Source organism: Mugil cephalus, chromosome 6 (assembly GCF_022458985.1).
Source record: "Mugil cephalus isolate CIBA_MC_2020 chromosome 6, CIBA_Mcephalus_1.1, whole genome shotgun sequence".
NCBI classification, from domain to species: domain Eukaryota; kingdom Metazoa; phylum Chordata; class Actinopteri; order Mugiliformes; family Mugilidae; genus Mugil; species Mugil cephalus.
In genome coordinates this window covers 26,819,373-26,834,313 of record NC_061775.1, presented here as the reverse complement: position 1 = coordinate 26,834,313, position 14,941 = coordinate 26,819,373, and the positions used below count along the sequence as shown (strand labels likewise).

General features: G+C 40.4%; 1 protein-coding gene across 1 annotated transcript; it reads left to right on the top strand.

Moving 5' to 3' along the window:
• The first annotated feature begins 445 nt into the window (after window positions 1–445).
• Window positions 446–6,105, top strand: cyldl (cylindromatosis (turban tumor syndrome), like). Its single transcript, XM_047588388.1, has 12 exons — window positions 446–538; window positions 616–794; window positions 938–1,103; window positions 1,736–1,871; window positions 2,084–2,194; window positions 2,281–2,372; window positions 2,461–2,524; window positions 2,625–2,757; window positions 3,314–3,422; window positions 3,517–3,635; window positions 4,789–5,002; window positions 5,088–6,105. Exons 2-12 carry the CDS (start codon window positions 627–629, stop codon window positions 5,270–5,272), a joined length of 1,497 nt encoding a protein of 498 aa, XP_047444344.1. The 5' UTR covers window positions 446–538; window positions 616–626; the 3' UTR covers window positions 5,273–6,105.
• The last annotated feature ends 8,836 nt before the right edge of the window (window positions 6,106–14,941 follow it).

Here is a 14,941-nt window from a genome sequence, read left to right as displayed (position 1 = left end):
TTGTTCACCTCCTATACACAGATACCTTAGGACAGCCTTGATCTCGTACCACAAATAGGGTTAGCAACAGAAAAAAAAACAGATTGAATCAAATCTAAGGTCTTGAAGCTGCAGGGTGACGATGAGTTAATGTCTTAACAGGTAAGAGGAAAATTCCTATTTCGGAATTCTAGTGGATGTACTCAGCTAGGATATGTGATGAAACTAAATGCTTCTTTTTCTGCAGGACCTGACAGGTAAGAACGAACTTACAATACGAGTTTTGCTGTGAGAAAGTTGTGGACTTTTGCCGTTTCAGAGTAGCTCCGGCAGTCATGTACGACGGCCCAAAGAGGAAACAGAGAGCGTCAGGAAAGTCACTCTAGATGAATTCGCATGGAAGGTGTTACGAATAAGGGAAGAGCTCGAATCTCCAAGTAGTGCGAAGAGTTTTATGAGGTTTTTTCTTTGGAATCTCAGGACACAGATGAGACCGGGAAGAGAGGAGGCGAAATTAAGGTTCCTCTAGATGCTGTCGTTAAGGGGGAGGTTCCTGCAGGTTGGAGCAACTCTTTACACAGAGAAGAATTTTAAACGTTTGTAATAAATGTGACACAGGTATATTCTTCACTATAGATCCAGTGAGCATGGACATCGATACGTCCCCAGAGGAACTGGACACTCATAACTATGACATTGGTCTGGGTTTAAACTCTGTGGTCGAGGTGGCCCTAGGTAAAGGCAATGCATATGGAATTATCCGCTGGATCGGAACTGTGCCTGGGTGGAAGGACATCTCGGCCGGACTGGAGCTGGTAAACATTTTGTTGTTGTGCAGATTCATGACTACAAAGTTGTTGTCTGGACTCAACACAGTCTAGAAAGTGAGCCAGTCTATGACAGAACAAAAGAAGCTCTACGTGTTTAGGTTTTGGTTAAATTGTCATTCCGTCCACAGGAGGACGAGATGGGAGTGAGTGATGGGACCTTTAAAAATGAGCGATATTTCACTTGTCCTCCGAAGAGAGCTCTGTTTGTGAGGCTGAGCTCCTGCCGTCCCGACTCACGCTTCCAGAGCGTCTCGGCCAACCACAACGAGAAGATCCCCAAACTGGAGGACACAGGTTAGGCTGTTGTTGTGTTTGAGCAGAGATGATTTTTATTTTTTAAATGAAAGAATAAGACCTCTAACCAACCATTGTCCACTGTAGTTTATCAATGAGGATCAAAGTTTTTTGTAGACAGATGTTAAGACTACAACACAGATTTGGGGTAGTTTAAATACAGTCTATACTGTATGTTGTATTTCTGATGTATTGCTGATTGTATTGGTGTGCACACAAATACACACCAACTATAAATTACAACTATAATTCATTAATTACCTAAAGGATAAACATGAACAAAATTCAATTAAAAGCCATACTAAAAAGGTAAAACTAAAAAGAGTTATAAAAAGTTATAATTAGTTAACAGCCAGGCTAAAATAACCAGACTTAAAAGATGTAAATAATAATAATAATAAAAAGTAAAATTCAGTTAAAGGTCAGACTAAAAAATATAAAATAAATAAAGTTCAATAAATAACCAGGCTAAAAGGTAAATAAAATTTAGTTGAAAGCAAGGCTAAAAAGGCAGGTCTTTAATTGTCAGTAAAAATGCAGATCACTTTTAGATCTCACATGAAGTTAAAGTTAAGCTTCGTACTTACACACATGATGATAAATAATACTGTCTGTGTCTCGTTTTCACGCAGACATGGGTCTCGATACGGACTTTCAGAAGACTGTAGCTCCTATCAGCCCGGAGCAAGTTAACCACCTGCTGATTGGACGGATGAGGGGGATCCAAGGGCACCACAACTCCTGCTACATGGACGTCGCCCTCTTCAGGTCAGGATGTTGAACACATGACGATCTGTGATGCGTTACAGATCTTTTCAGGTTAACTGCACCTGTCACATTTGTGTATTTTATACTGCATGCGACTTCCAGGAGTGAACCAAATGTCATTTGAAAAGTTAAGGCTAAAGGAAATGTTTGCAACAGCAGCTTCAGATACAGTAACAAAGTTTTTATTTCTTTTATTTCGTTTGTGCTTGTAGTTTGTTTTCCTGCTCTTCGGTGCTCGACTCCATGTTGTTCAAATCGACGACACCTCAAGACGCCCCAATTCAGAAAACACTGCGCTATGACATTGTCAATCCGCTGCGAAGGTGTGAGACTTTGTACATTTTTTGTCATGCAAAATGTTGTAAGTGGAAAAAAAAACAAACTAAGCTTTGCCCTGCGCTGTTTGCAGTAAGGGTTTTGTGAAAGGCCAGCACGTCATGAACTTCCGTCAGCAGCTGGAAAGGCACGGCTACAGTCACTCATTCACCACAGATGAGAAAGGTTAGCTTCATCTAAAAGCTTTTGTTTAAAAAGAATAATAATATTTTAAGTTAAATGTTAAGTGCTGATGGGTCTTGCTGTCTTTCAGATCCAGAGGAGTTCCTCACCGTCATAATGCACCACATTCTGGCCCTGGAGCCGCTGCTAAAACTGTTAGCTTACCACCGCCACACACTGTAGCTTCATCATTTGTTATGGGAGTTGCACTTTCATTGGAATAAGCACACATTATTTTATCCTCTCCCCTTTTAGTTCAGCTGCAGGTAAAGTGCAGGAGAGCTACTGCTACCAGATTTTCCTGGACCAGAACCACAGCCTCGTCCTGCCGACGGTGCAGCAGCTCCTGGAACATTCCTTCCACAGCGCGGGACTCAAGCTGGCAGAGGTCAGACCTGCAGCTCCTTCTCCTTAACTGACATACTTTCACTTTTGTGAAGCCAAGTGTCATTCACCATTTATTGTACAGTCTAATGCAGGAGAGCAACCTTTGTTCCCAGCGTTTTTCTCCTCCTGAACTCTTAACTAACTCTTAACTTAAGATTTAACTTAATCATCACTATGTCCCCATGTGCAATATTACGATCTCTTAATTTAATCCGTGCTTCATATCATTTATCACTGTACTGAATCTACTATTTTACATTTTGGTTTTTATATTTACCACGATTCATCTCACTCTCTTTGTGTTTCTGCCATTACACACAATATGCTGCTTTTTCCCACCCACTTTTGTGTATTTCTTCTTTTGCTCTTTAACTTCATGTACCGCTCTTCGCCCTCCTAATCGCCCCATCGGGGATAAATATACATTTTTTTCTGTTTCTGATAATGAGTTTCCCCTCTAGTACTGATTGTCCAGTAGGTGGCTCCATCGCACAGTGTTATCAGAAGATGTCCTGGAGTCATTGTATTCTTATTTTTATGTGGTGGTGTTTCTGCAGGTGCCGTCCTGCCTCATCCTCCAGATGCCTCGTTTTGGAAAGAAATTCAAGATGTTTGATAAAATCATTCCCTCCTTGGAACTGGACATCACTGACCTCCTGTCTGAAGGTGACATTAAGCAGAAACACGCACACACATGCAGAGTAACCGGACTAACACGACTCTGCATATTGAATACAAACCACATGTGTGTGTGTTTCAGGTCCTCAGCAGTGCATCCTGTGTGGAAACCTGGCGTTGGAAGAGTGCACCGACTGTTTCAAAGATCCTGTTTTCAGCTCCACAGGATTCAAAGTCTTTTGCAAGACGTGTTCATCTCAGGTTTGTCACATTATCTCAGTTATTTCGTCTATCATTAGCATAGTTAGCATAGGGAATATGGGCAGAAACTGAGATTCATGATCACACACAAAGGGTATATTCTGACCGAAAAATGCTTTTTATTGCCTGTCCTATACAAAACATTAGACAACCTTAGTCAACAGTACATAATAATGAAAAGTAAACAAAATAAGAACCAGAGAAAAGAAATTAGCTTCTGATTCACATTCATACTATTACGTATGTTCATACTCCTTAATTATTTTTTATTTTAACCTCCTGAGACCCTGCGTCCTCATATGAGGACGTGAAGTTTTAGGTTTTATTGCAGCTTATTCTGCTTCATTTAAACCGTTGTCTTCATTAGTGGTAGCAAAGGGTCACTAACATAGTCGGTAAAAACATGTTAGTGGACGTTTTATCGGATTTGTTCTACAGATGATCACAGGACAAAAGTGGACGGGGAACAAAACCCCATCAAACTCTACGGTTAGAACTTATTTATTTAATCTTATTAGCATTTCTAGTTGATATGACCTGCAAATTTAACAAATTTTATCAATAGCAACGAGCTACAATGTTGCTAATTAGCAAGCACTCATTTGAGGACGTTAGGACTTCATTGTTCTGGTTTTGCTCAGTCATGTTCAGGTTTAAAAATAAACAGTTTTATATTTTGTCACACACTGGTGACTTCATTATAATATAAATAATTAATATGAGGACATTGCTCATAAACTATTACTTCCTAATGCTCAGTTTTTATACGTCTTAGGTCTTACTAATCCCAAATACCTTGGAGAAATTAAAAATGCATAGCAAATAAAACCCACGGGTCTCAGGAGATTAAGGCTTTTCTCAAAGTCCCCAGTGAGCTACACAATTTCAGTTTGTCCATAGTTTGATTCCTAGAATAGAAACACATCTGGTTCTCACTTATTAACCCTCTTAAATTATAAGTTCCTTCTCTTAATATGAATTGTTTTTGTATACCCTCCAGAAGACTATTGTTCCTAATTCTATAAATTATTCCCACCATTTTTAAATATCAAATATCAAATTAAAAACATATTTCATTGGGCTCAGGGATCTTTGGACCAGAGGATAAAATAATGTTGACTAGAAAACACTAATAGTGAGCGTTTCTTCGTAGGTGCACTCTCATCCTCAGCGTAAATCCCACAAGACGTCGCTTTTGGAGGTTCCCAAGGAATACGTGGGTCACAGCCTTTCTCACTGTCTGACCAGAGACAAACTGGAGCTGTTCGCTGTGCTCTGCATCGAGACCAGCCACTACGTGTCCTTTGTCAAATACGGCCCAAACAACCAAGACTGGATCTTCTTTGACAGCATGGCGGACAGACAAGGTGAGTGTTTTTTTTTTTTTTTTAAGACTCATTAACCGAATGTAAAGACGAGCACTGACCGGGAACCGTTGTGTATCATGTTCAGGAGAAAGAGACGGCTTCAACATCCCCGAGGTGCACGCCTGTCCCGAGGTCGGTATGTACCTGGAGATGCCTCTCGCTGAGCTGGCCAATCAGGTGCCTCGAGACATGAAAGGCGTGGCCAAGCGTCTGTTCTGTGACGCCTACATGTACCTGTACCAGAGCACCAGCATGTGTCTCTATCGCTGACAGACGGGAATAAAAAAGATCAGGATTGTACTTTTTTTTTTTTTTTTGCTCTGTTCATACAGTTTACATAAGAATATGTGAAATTACGTAAAAAAATAACCTTGTGTATATATGTTCATTTTCATCCTTGGAGCTGGGAAAGTGTTAACAGCTTTGAATAATTTATGGAAAAAATAAAAGTTTTACTTCTGAAATATTTCCTGATGCGAATTACAAACTGACTTTGTGCTTTCAGTGAGATTTTGCACTAGAATTTCAAGAAAAAGAAGAGACAATCGCAACATGACGTGTGATTGACATAAATGACATTTTGCACTGTAACAGTACAATTTTATAGTTCGATGTTTTCACTTGATGTTTGATAATTCTATTTAAAAATTGTATTTACAATTTAAGTAAATCAATTTTTTTTTCTGAAACAAATCCACCAAAGCAAAGATAGTATTGATTCAGAGTGGTTATGAATATCACTACACGGCTGTATTGAGAATATACTGTATTGTTAATTTGGGCCGAAATCTCAACCATTGGAACTAGATGTTTTCTAATCGGGTTTTTCGGATGGCGACTGGATCAGTTAACTTTATATGGTTGAGTAATTTTTTTTTTATTATTATTAATCCAGCTCAGGAAACAGTAAATTGCTCTTTTGCATCTATTAGCGTCCTCAGTGATGTCATTTTTGAGATTATAGTAAAATGCTCATCATTGAACAGTTGGGGAAACAAATGGCTGCCTAGAGGTCCTGGCTGTGGACTTTTCTATTTTTGCTATGTATTATTGCTGCTGGTTCTGGTAAAATGAACTCAATCAATAAACACAAATAGAGATGGTTTTGTGCGTTGTTTTTGCTCAAACAATTCCACAATAACTCCTCATAACGTGAGCCTGTGCAAATTACAATTTAAGTTTTGTGGTCTCAGGGTCAATTCTGTCCTGTGTTCTTTGTACATCCAGGAATCCTGTTATCATTTGATAAAGATCTAATAAAAACATAATATCTGGAAGTAATTGATGCATTCATGAAAAAAGGGAAATCTCATGTTGGCTGCAGTTGTGTTTTTGGACTTCGACAAATTAATGATTTATTCCTCATACATTCAAACTTCCATCAATAACTTCCTAATTTGTGAATCCTGAGCAGTGTGAGTCCTAAGCAAATTTACCACATTTGAGTTTCCATGGTGTCCCCCAGGGATCAGTTCTGGGTCTCCTGTTTTTCATTTTGTACACACATCACCTAGGAATCCTACGTTATCATTTGTTCCTGTCAAAATCATTCATTGTTTCCTGTCTGAAAGCAAAGATCAGATAAAAAATATATTGTCTGAAACACACATATTTAGGGGGAAAAAAGTTGAATTGCGTTCATAAATAACAACAAAAATCACTGAATGAGTTGCTAGTTAGGCACGAAAATGTCAAGTTGTTTTAACAACAGAGTTAAATTACTGTCTGGCAGCTTGAGTTCATGAATAACTGAGTGCACATAAAAGCAAGATGTTGAATTCTATTGAGCTGCAATGCTGCTGCTTTGAAAATTAAACTGTGAGTGTTGTGATACAATGATCAATTTGAGTTCCCTGGCTGTTTGAAGTAAATAATAAAAATGCACCAATCTATTTTAAAATCTCTTTTATAATCACCATTTATCTGTCAGTGTCAGTCGTCCCATTAAACTCTTCTTCCTCCAGGCAGTGGAGCACAGAACAAGCCGAGAATGAACTGTTAACACACCTCAGCGTCTCATCAGTCAGATCCTCGCTGTGATCTCAGACGTCTGTTACACTTACAGTACGACAAAACGCTGCTCTGTCGGCTTTGAAGTGCGCCCGGTTGTCACGCCAACCTGAACTTGATCGGCCGGATGTAGCATGTAGCTCATCTTCACGTGAGCTGAATGCACTCCAGGTTTTTCTTAGATTAAAGAGCAGGGGTCTCCTCAGCTGCGTCTCCGTTCCAAGCGGAGCCTCACTTCATATTTGTCTTCTTTCCGGATGCGTTTGATCCTGCTGTCTACCGTGCACCCCCACCCCCTTCGTCTCGCTGTGATCAGCTCTCTGAGTGACCTCTACACTAGTTAGGAGTGCTGTGCTTTGCTGTGGCCTGTGATGAGTTGGGCTCTTTTGTATACTCGAGGGCACAGGCAGCCTTGAGTCTTGATTCGCTGCGGCCCTGAAACTCGACAGAGCAGCCTTCCTTTAATCCGGCATGCTCAGCATATTCAGCTGTATTCAACATTATGCAAAAAGGTACAAAAAAAAAAAAAAAAGGCTCCTGTTCGTGAGTGTTTGTGTGCAAAAAGAGCTGCACAGCTGAAATATGACACACAAACACACAAAGCAGCAGATATTTGTCCAGTTGTAGGAAACATCATGTTCCTATTCTCACTCATATGTTGATAAAATTATGAAGTGAATACATTTATTTGCAATGTGTGAATCGAATCGATATTTCCGATACCAGATCTATAAAATCGATGTCAAGGGTTGGGGGAGGTTGTAGAGGTGAGGACCCAAAGGCAGGACATTAGATGAGGCAGGAACTCCAAACAAAAGGGTATTTGATAATTAACAAAAGGCACGAGGCAGGTAAATCCAAAAATCAAACAGGAATCATGGACATGGCATGGAAAAACATGGAACAAGACATGGAGACATGGAACCTGGTGTGGAGACATTAGCAAGGCAACAAAGGGAAAGGAGGGCTATATATACACAAGAGGACTCAGGGCTGACGAGACACAGGTGAAACACATGATGACAATCAACACAGGTGAAACCAATGAACAACCAAGGGACAAACAAGGAACACAGACAGGAAAACCAGAAATTCACAAAATAAAACAGGAAACACAAAACATGATTCACAAAATAAGAGACAGACAAACCATGACAATCGATTCTCAAATCAAAATATAGGACGTAAGAGGAGAGCACAGTGTAACAATTAAGATGCAAGTTTTCATTTTATAGTCGTTCTTAAAAGTTAAACAATAATTTACTTTAATGGTCTTATTGGTTTACTTATTTTGATTTTAAGTGTTCCAGAGAATGGACATGGGCCTTCTGAGGGGAGGGGCCTCTGTGGATCATCCCATTTTTTTATGTTTTTTTTATTTTTTATTTTTTTGACTTGTTCCTAGTGTGTGTTTTTTTGTGTGTGTGCCATCAAGAAGTGTCATTGCTACGGGTTGGGGGTGTTTGGTCTGGTCTAGGTGGGTGCTACATGTCTTAGTAACATCCACATGAATGAATGCCAGGTCCAAAAGTTTCCCTGCAGAACAATGAATTGTCACAAGATGGTTGATGTTATTCACTTCTCCTGTCAGTGGTCATAATGTTGTGGCTGATCGGTGTATATTACAGAACAACCACTATTAACTGTCAATATAAACCAGTGTTCCCTCACAACTTTCTCCTTTTCTAATAAGGTCCAACAGAACAAGTCGGCACATATTAAGAGAAAGGACAACGTCTTGAAATATTGATCACCTTCAATAAAACCCTCAGTTACCATCAGAATCAGAATCACTTTATTGATCCCAAAAGGAAATTACTTTTCGTTACAGCAGCTCCTGCTCAAAGTGTTCAGAACAAAGAGCAGTGTAGGCAATAAGAACATGTAAGAATAAGCAGAAAATTAAAATAAGAATACAAAAATATGTACAAGTGTATGTGAGTGAATGAAAGAATGTGATGTGACAAAGTAAGTGGGGCCTTGAGCTCATTGTGTAGTTGTCTGCTTATCTTTACAGTTCTGGTTCAGTCACTCACTGTCTGCAGACAAGCAGAGATAATATAGTTGTGTATCTCCATAACCGGACTGACGGCACAAAGTGAGTCATAAGAAACCAGCACAAGGCCACATAACAGACAAGACAAAAAAAAGAGACTAGAGGTAGCTGAAACATAGGATGTATCCAGGTTACAGTTTGTCTAAGCTCTCAGGTTTCTTGATTTCAAACAAGTAGCTTCTTCAGTTCTGAAGGATTCGTTTCATTACGTTTATTTCCTGTACCTGCCATCTCCACATCTGGATTTTTGTTTTCCATTACTTGCTGCATCTGTGACATTCGTGGTTGGTGTCCACCTGAAACTCACATGACCATTAGAAGGACTTTTGATATTTTTTTAAAAGACCTCAGACTTTCAGTCCAACTTTAAGGAGTGAGAAACAACCAACAAACCTAATCAGAGAACCTAGGATTCCTGCCTGCATGGTTTCAGTATCTGAGTTGGATTTTAAATTTGACGGGAAGCCAATGAAGAGATGAAGAAAGCTGGAAAAGACTTAGGCCCAAAAAAAAAAAAAAACTGTGGGTAGATTTTAAAGATACCAGATAAAAAGTAAAGAGTTTACGTTACTTTCTATACTAATATGTTCAATTTTGTAGGACCCAAATGCGAGAGGAAGACCAGTAACACTACAACAGTCAGAGAGTCAGAGCAGGATAAATAAAGACAGAGTCCAACAAAGGGAAATTAAAACATCTGCAAACCAAAGAGAATCAAAGACACCAGGAGATCCAAGAGAAAAAATGTGAGGAAGAACAGCCAAACATCGCTGGAAATATACAGGAGTAAAAGACTTTGAATTTCATGAACATCCTGAATAACTCCTGTAGGAGAGATAAGTTAAACACCTGAGGTACAGATACCGAGGTGTCAACAAGCATATGCACATAGAAAGATTCGTCCTCATGTGCAGTATAGAAATAAATGGTCATGCAGACGCGGGTAAACAAACGTCCATCTCCACCTCTAAGGACATTGTTGTTTGCTCGTTATCCGATCCTGATCTGGACACATTCATCCTCGCTGTGTGCAGCCAGGAAGCCTCCAACAGGAAGGACGTCAAATACTATCAATCCTGATGGACTGGAGGACTGTACGCCGTCTTTATCCTGACAGCTGGTGACAGCAGATTCTGACAAACTGCTCCGATGTGAAATTTTTTAGCTGCTGATGCCTGAGCCGACAAAGTCGAATTCATCTCTGTTAGTGTTTGTGTGATGTTTATGTGTGTGTGGGTCATTGTTCATTTGTTTTAATGTGAATTCATTGTGTTCTGACCTCCGTTAACCATCCATCCATTATCGCTTATCTATAGATAGGTAGCAGGGTGTGAACCCTGGACAGGTCCATCCCAGGTCTAATAGAGGAAGATGAACAGTCATTCGCATGCAGGCCTACAGCAGTCAATTTAGAACCACCAGTTAGCCTAACGTGGAGAGCTTTGTAATATGGTAGAGGAAGCCAGAGCACCTGGAGAAAACTCATGTTAATCCAGGGAAAACATGCAAACTCTGCACAGAAACACAATTAGTAGAAAAAAGAGCTCAAGAACACATTTACCATCTCGTCCGAACTTAAATCCTGGCCCAAAGTGGGCAGAATCAGGGCCTCTACAAGTGGACAGGCAATTGCCTAGGGCCCCAGGCTGGAAGGGGGCCCCCAGAGATGGCTCATATTGGTCCATATCAGTGACAATGATGGAAACCCTATAAACGCTGCAACGATGACATGTTGGGAGGCTCCTTAATGGGGCCCCTACTAGCTGCTGCCGCAAATTTAAGTGAAAAGTTAGGTTTAAAGTAGTTATTGCCAACAAGCATCAGAAAAGTTTATTGTTCAAAGCATAACAACAGCTAATGTTGGTCGAGGCGTCTTTAGACATTGAAGACATGATGGCTGCAAGCAGCAGTTTTAAAAGGAAAATGCACAAGGTGCCTCTTGCCTGGGCCCCCAGAGTGTCTTGAAACAGCCCTGGTGAGCAGGATGTACAGATAGAAGACAGAAAGACCAGTCTCAATGGTAATCTTTGTATTTTCATCTTTAGCTGGTCTGTTATATGGTTAATAGGGATAGACTACAGGCAATTAACATTCATGTGTACAGCTACAGCCAGTTTCAAACAACCCAATGACCTAACGTTCCTTTGCAGAGGCCCAAACCCATGTCAGCCGGTGGGTTTAAACCCAAAACCTTCTTGCTGTGCTCCTGCAGCACAGACAGCGCCAACCACTGCATCACTGTGCAGCCTTTTCTGACCAGATTATTCCTGTTGTTTTATTTCTCATTGGGTCTTATCCAAAAGAACAGCTGAGACTAAGGTCAACTGGACCATAAGCGGGTCTTCTCTGACTTAAGTGTGGAAGTTGTTGTCCTCAGTGGGGGTGTCTTTTGTCTTTTGTGGACAGTGTGAATCCTGGCGTGCAGAGCTCCTGTGGTGAGAAGGGTTATACTGGTGATAACATTTGAGATGTTCACATTAAAACCTCAACACCCCACCAGATGTTTGGACCTGGAGACCTGGAGACCTGACTTAGCCCTGGTTTCAGTCTGGATTTTCTTTCTGGACTCTTTCTTTCTTCTTTGGGCCAATTTCCTTTTGATAAACCATTTGCATTAAAGGTCACACATGTGTTAACGCTTTAATAGACATCTCCATTCTTCCTCGAGTCCACTTTTAATCAAGACTGATTAAAAATGAAATAAAAAGTTCCACCTCTCCCATGAGAGGACAGGCTTTTCCACACCAAGAGAATTATTGCTTTCACAGCCAGATGCTCTTTCAATTACTTATCAGCATTAGCACTCATAAATGTGTCATTAAAGCTCTAATACTGTTGTCTTTATGGGGATTTTTTTGTGTGCCTTGCATCTCCAGAGTCTGAAATTAATTCGTAGCAGTGGATGTGATGATCTTTAGATATTTGTATGTCAGCGCCCGTGGGACCCTCTTTCCCACAGGTGAGCACGTCCACCACCACAAGCATTCCAACTCCACCGGCTGGCCGATCCCGCATCTGCATAATTTAGCTGTGGAAAAGGTTAACGCAGTCTCTTTTGCAGCTTCAAAGTTTGTCCCAGAGTGGTTTCCATGCCTGTGTTCTGCTTTCTACTTCAGCCAACATCCGCGGACAGCTCCGACATGTGACGGGAGAGGAAGTTGACACATGAATGTGAAAGGATGTGATGTGAAAAATTAAAAGATCGTGGCGTAGGACATCGGCTGCATGAAGCCCGATAATTATGACTAATAATAAAGCGCGTTGTGTGTTCTCGTGTTGTCGTGCTCGGGGAGAACCAGCCCCACTGGGACGGCAGCTGATTTATCCATCACAATAAACAGAGAGATGAGCTTTCTCCCATAATGGGGCCGGGAGCCGGGCTTTTAGTGAGAAACCGCTCATGGATCCCCACGGGCCACAGGTCTAACATGCAACTGGTGGCTTTGTGTTCTACTTTATGTCATGCGGATGCTGCTGCTGATTTGCAACCTTAATATCGGCACTTTGAGGGACGTGCGCGCACACATAAAGCTGCATGTTGCACGTTTCCAAAGCACAGCCACAGATGCCACAAACATCTCTCTGACTGCGACCTGGAATGAAAAGCGCTCTCCTGACTGATGTATGACATCTGCTGTGCGTTAGCGTACAGAAACTTCTCTGGAGTCTGGATCAATTTCTGCGCTGTTGCTCCTTTTTGGTTGAATAAAAGTTGGATGTTCTCTTCTCAAAACAAGACCCATAAGCAGCTTGTGGCCTTTACAATTGGCCTCGACAACAGGTGGGGAATCACACTAGCTGGAATCATGAAATGCAATCTTGCCGTAATGTTTTGAGCTTTTAGGCATATCAGCACGCATGTGCAAGCGACGCTGGACCTTAAACAGCACAACATCTTAATGAATGGCAGCCGTCCTAATGGAAGGAATGTGTGCTTGTGCACTTCACAGATAACGATGATGAATGCGAGGCTTTGAGCGTTCAATTAGGGGACATCATCAGAAAAGGGAGGATAATGTGCACGGTTCAGCTCTTTCATCTGATTAAGCAGAGACCTCTGAAACTCTATAGCAACCGTGATCATGCAGAAAGCTCCATTCTTTCCAGAAACAACATGTAAACAGAGGAGAGATCAATGAGGCCTCTCTAAAAGGCACACGATGTCAGGCTTTGGATGAGGACATAATTAGGAGCCAGATATCTGTCTCCAGCCTGATATCCTCATTAAACCACGATCACAAGTCAGAACAAAGAGGAGAGGTCGGATTTCGGTAGTAGTGCAACACGGGAGCGACAGCTGAGCAGCAGGGCTAGCATCAGAAATCTAATCAGTCAAGAATCACTTTGAAACTGGTTTAAACAAAAAAAGAGTTGACAAAGTTGATGCGGATAGAAGAAACAAAACTAAACCACTTTTTAAAACTTTAACATTGTGCCGAAAGCAAAAGATGATGCAGGACAACCAGAGTTCTTTAGGTTTTGTTTTACTAGGCCTCAGGCCATCATACGCACACACACAGGGCAGAAAATCTACTTCATATAGACTTCCTGGATGTAGGTAGGGTCAACCACACCTGGAGCCCAAAGCTCCATCTAGGTCAAGACTAAGCAAAGTCAAGATACTACAAAAGCTTACTTCATCTCATGGAATTCAATCACACAAACAAAATGATCTACAAAATGAAGGAGTGTTTGCAGCAAAAAAAATCTAAAGTCGATTCTCAAATCAAAATATCTTCAGTCATTGGAGGTGATGTAGGAACACAGTGGAAAGTAACTAAACCACTGAGTTGTGGCAACACAACAAACCTTGTGAAACACCTCAGGTTAAACCACAACACAGAATATGAGGCATTAATGATGAGGAGAGAACAGGGTCACAATTAAGATGTGAGGTTTCATTTTATAGCAATTCTTAATGGTTAAACAATAATTAATTTTAATAGTCTTTTTTATTTTTTGTGTTTGAAACATCATTTTCACAAATTTGTATGATTGTGTCTCTGTTTGGTTTATCTGTTGTCGTATTAGCTCGGCTATATAGTAAATGAGGCCACTACCTCAATATACTTCAGAGTTTAAAATAAATAAATAAATTACTCTGATGTCTTGTATTCTTTATGATTTAAAATACACTTCTTTTTTTAGGTTTACCAGACACATTATGGTGTATTTACACCAAGTATCAGTATCAGTTACTCTGTATCGGATCGCAAAGGAATTTGGTGGAATCAAACATCACTAGTTTGCAACAAAGATCTGCAGAGCCAATCAAATCATGTGGGCGAGGCTTTAAGTGATGACGAACAGAAGAGAAACAGTAACATGATTATTTGTTTTGCATTAAACCCTTTAAATGGTATTGTAACCACACGGTTGTAGTAGAAGTAATAATAGACAATAAAATGCTTAATTTCTCATTTTGTACCCATTTTCTAACCATTGCTAGTTATTCAGTTTGTAAGATACACAAATTTGCCCATGTGTGAACACATTATATATACAAATATCTGTGGCTTTGATACCTTTTTGAGCTATAGCGCTTTTGAACAGATGATCATAGTTTGAAAATATTATACATACATACATCATACAGCTGCAGTATTTATATTATATGAATCTGTACAATCGTGTGAACATTTTAATGATGAAAGGGATGAAAGGGTTAATTAGCACTGCGCTCAATAGGGTAGTTGAAGGAGATGTTGGACAGTTGTCACGGCAACTGTTAGTGACCTTTGAACATACATCAGCATTACATTAACTACCTGAAAATGACAGAAACCGAATAACAGAAAGTGTTTTACCCAAGTCCCGCCCACTAACTAATGGAGGAGGCGGGGCTTACTTTAGCGCCACCTGTGAGGTTCTGC